The following is a 3750-nucleotide window of genomic DNA, read 5'->3' as shown; positions in this document are numbered from 1 at the left end:
TTCTGCTGCAGCAACAAAATGCTCCTGTAAGCAGAATCATGCAGATCAATGGGTTGGCTTTGATTTGTTGGGCGATAAAGAAACTGAAACTCAAGCTTTAATAATCTGTTCCTGTTTTGTTTCCTTGATCCTTAAAATACTAAGCAGGTTAACATAATATTTAGGAGCAGGACAGGGCTGGGGCTGATGCTCTACAGATACTACCATCTTCTACTATGCTGCTGGAAGCAGCACGAGAGGAACCTTGATCAAGATGATGAAATGATGAAGTCTGGACGCTGCACCTACTGTAATCACACAGACCGTCTAGCATCAACATGCATCACATTGCCAAAGCTTAAAAGCAAATGGCCCCAATAAACTCATTTCCATCCATGCATCATATCTAGAATATAGAAAAATTGAACAAGAGAACAAACTAAACGAAAATCACAGAGCACACAGCACACTAGAGACAAATGATTACAGGATGACAAGCCAGAAGTACATTTATTTAGTAGACAATAACCCAGATAAACCATACTTTGATACTGGTAGCACATACAAACCATAGGGTATGCCAACTCGCATCAAACACACCAATACTGATTCAAGTCTTAAATGCACGCATCAACCACAGATGCCTCGCACCACTACTAATTCAAATGTCTTATATGAATACCAGGCATACGATAACTTCCAGCTTCTGTGACAACACACAAGCATTTATGTGTTGCCTAAAATCCGTGGATCTTAATGCTCTCTTTCTTTGCTAGTCCAGCCTGGCGAAAACAGAAATTATCATCAGACTAACATATATACACGACAGTCAATAAGTATGACAAAATGCAATGGTATCATGAATTACCTGAACTAGAAAAGTAGCAACATTCTTCCGCTGATCACCTTGGAGTTGAATGACCTGAAATGTAGAAGATCATTTCATCACCATATACACATTTACGTTAGAGAACTTTGATCCAAAAAGAAAGACAATTTCGTTGTACCTGGCCTAGTTCTGAATCCTGGACTACAGTACCATTACAGCAGAATTCCTTTTTGAGATCCTTGAGAATCTTGTTGTAGCTGTACTCTTTCTTTAATCCCTGAACAGTTGTCAGACTCTTTCTTCCGTTGCGCTGCTGAACACGCACATGCACATAGTTTTTTGATCCGGCACCAGCGCCAGAGTCCTCAGCATTTGCCTCAGCAAACGGATCTACACAGAAGATGCAAAGACATCAATATCTGGGTAGATGCTTATGAAAGGCAACCATAGAAGACTGCAGGCAAACTAAAAGTAACATGTTTATGTAACATACTGATCTGTGAACATACATCTTAAGAGCAGTGCTTCTATTGCTTTCCAGATGAAAAAAATAGCAGGTTTAAAAGCAAGCCAAAGCCCATGATAAGAACTAATCAATTAATATTCATGGACGAAGGTTAGTTCGATTATGTAGCGAACAAATAACTTGCCCCAACGATTCTTTACTTGTTCCAGTTGGAAGGACAAGTAAATGTTGTCAGTTTATGGTTACCATTCTGTGCAAAAAACACAACTCCAAAAGAGCAAATGCTACAAAATCATGTGTTGGCAGCCAATCTCTAGCTCTCTAACAAGACAGTAACTGAACAACAAGCAAAAACAGCTGCAAGTATGCAGTACTAACAGACAAGGAAAGGTTACAGATCACCACCTTTTCTTGTAGAGAACGTAGATGTACTTGTCAAAAAAAAATCTTGTGTGGGTTGGCATTCTCTGTCGCCTGCGAGATTCAGATCAGACGACAATGGTGGAAAATAAGCCCAAGCTATCAGCATCAATGCTGTCTAGAAGGTTAGACAGAAAGTCAGGTTAGTTGTTCACGGCTACAACTCATATATCTTAAGACCCTTAACTAACAACATACAGAAGTAGAAAGGAGGTACGGCTGGAAACTAAATAGCACATTGGGTGGTAGGAAAAAAATGAACAAAAAAAGGTGTAACATATAAGCAACATGTAGTTTAGTGTGAAGCAATTATTGCCAATATCAAGCTATATAGTGTTGTAAATCTTTCAAAGATAACCTTTTAGCATTCCATAAATTAAGCAAAAGGAATAATATGTAAATAGCCCATGAGAGTGCACATTTTAAGTAGAATAAAGATCGCTAGTAAGTGAGTGACAAATATTCATTACAACATTGGTACTTCGACGTAATTCGAACACCCTGCTGGTAGGCCCTATCTTTCACGGTGCGCTGATCAAGAATATAATCATTCACAATAAAAACGTCCAAAACTAGTACTCAAAACACAACACGGTCAGGTAAATAACTAGCAGATGGATTTGTTTCACCTAGTGGAATGCCACTAGCAGATCGGGACAGATCAGTACCTTACTTGCACAACTGAGTACTGGATTCATTCCTCTCTCAATCTCAAATGTAGCAGCAGTAATTCAATTAACAAACAACAGCAGTACAGCACTAGCTCATCAACAGCTTCAATCAATTAAAGTAGTATCAGGCAGAGAAAATCAATAGCTTGGGTTACCAGCGATTGAGGCAAACCAAGCAGAACAACACGTCAACCCTAACAGCAAGGGAAAATGTTGATGATGACTGATGGATAGGCAACAGATTAGAGCCAACTTGCCTTCAATCTTCCGGCTTAGAAACACAAAACCCAGGTCAGTTCTTCAACAGAAATCAACCACACAGATTTCAATGCCGCAAACATGACAACATTCTGTATATTTCTCAACTACAAAATAACTTGTCTCACCCTAATACATGACCGGCGGGCCTATAAATAGTGCACGCACCCAACTAATTGTACTCTGTAACCTGGTTCAACTCCAATCTGACTGAAACCAAGAGACCTAAACAGATCAGCCTTTTTTTACTAAGGCCAAAGCTTGACACTTTAATTAAAGAAAACACTACATGTATAGCTAGCAACAAAAAACAGAACTAGGCAACTGATCAGTGGCAACTGGACTGGAAACAATAAGAGGTTCACGTAGAGCTTGTGCTCTCTTTGTTTGTGCATGTTCTATTTTGTATTTACCAGGAAAACAATGAACTATTGAACTCAATGCCAGTGCACTTCTTTCCTTAGCCATATTCTGCCACATACGTTTAGTTGAGTTGCATATTTTATTTAATTACAAGGTTGATACTAAGTAAACAAAAAGCAGTAACTATTATATTCAAATAGCAGGACGCCTACAAAAGTCAGTAGCTAACTGTTCATTCAAGTTGAGGTTTTGACATGTAAAACAGTGGTACAAGCGAGATAGTGCGTCCATGGATGTTGATGGCCTGGTGGAGGAGGAAAGAGTGAAGAGGCAGAAAGGGATGGAGATAGATGTGGAGAAGGCAATTGAAACCAACTCAGACGCGGGGCTGCGTTTCCAGCCCTGCAGTGATCAATGAAGATAGTGACGATGAACTGTCGGGGGCTCGGTAATGCCCCGGCAGTTCGTGGACTTCTGGAGCTCCAGAGGTCCGAGGATCCAGACGTCTTGTTCGTGTCCGAAACGAAGCTAACAACAAAGCGTATGGAGCGGTTCAAGTGGCTACTCGGGATGACATGTATGGTTGCCCGAGATTGCGAAGGGAAGAGTGGGGGTGTTGCAGTGTTCTGGAAGAAGGAGTTGTGGGTGGAGCTGCGAAATCTCTCACGGTTCCATATTGACCTGGAGATCAAACAAGAGGATGGCTTTCGGTGGCGTTTCACTGGCATCTATGGGGAGCCTCGTGCGGAGAAAAAGTTTCTTAC

General features: G+C 40.7%; 1 protein-coding gene across 1 annotated transcript; it reads right to left on the bottom strand.

The window, feature by feature from the left end:
- Positions 1 to 462: 462 nt before the first annotated feature.
- On the bottom strand, positions 463 to 3202 carry LOC124660737 (protein translation factor SUI1 homolog 2-like). The gene is made up of 4 exons (XM_047198553.1): positions 1680 to 3202; positions 987 to 1198; positions 848 to 901; positions 463 to 761 (listed from the first exon to the last, which is right to left on the bottom strand). Exons 1-4 carry the CDS (start codon positions 1801 to 1803, stop codon positions 717 to 719), a joined length of 435 nt encoding a protein of 144 aa, XP_047054509.1. The 5' UTR covers positions 1804 to 3202; the 3' UTR covers positions 463 to 716.
- Between the last annotated feature and the right edge of the window lie 548 nt (positions 3203 to 3750).

Source organism: Lolium rigidum, chromosome 6, assembly GCF_022539505.1.
Source record: "Lolium rigidum isolate FL_2022 chromosome 6, APGP_CSIRO_Lrig_0.1, whole genome shotgun sequence".
NCBI lineage: Eukaryota > Viridiplantae > Streptophyta > Magnoliopsida > Poales > Poaceae > Lolium > Lolium rigidum.
The sequence above is the reverse complement of the archived record's forward strand: the minus strand, read 5'-3'. Positions and strand labels throughout refer to the sequence as shown.

Coding starts and splice junctions, on each gene's coding strand:
- LOC124660737 (XM_047198553.1), bottom strand. CDS start 1,803: ATGCTGATAGCTTGGGCTTATTTTCCACCATTGTCGTCTGATCTGAAT. Junction 1,199..1,679: donor TACGTTCTCTACAAGAAAAG/GTGGTGATCTGT, acceptor TCTTCTGTGTAG/ATCCGTTTGCTGAGGCAAAT. Junction 902..986: donor AGGATTCAGAACTAGGCCAG/GTACAACGAAAT, acceptor TCTACATTTCAG/GTCATTCAACTCCAAGGTGA.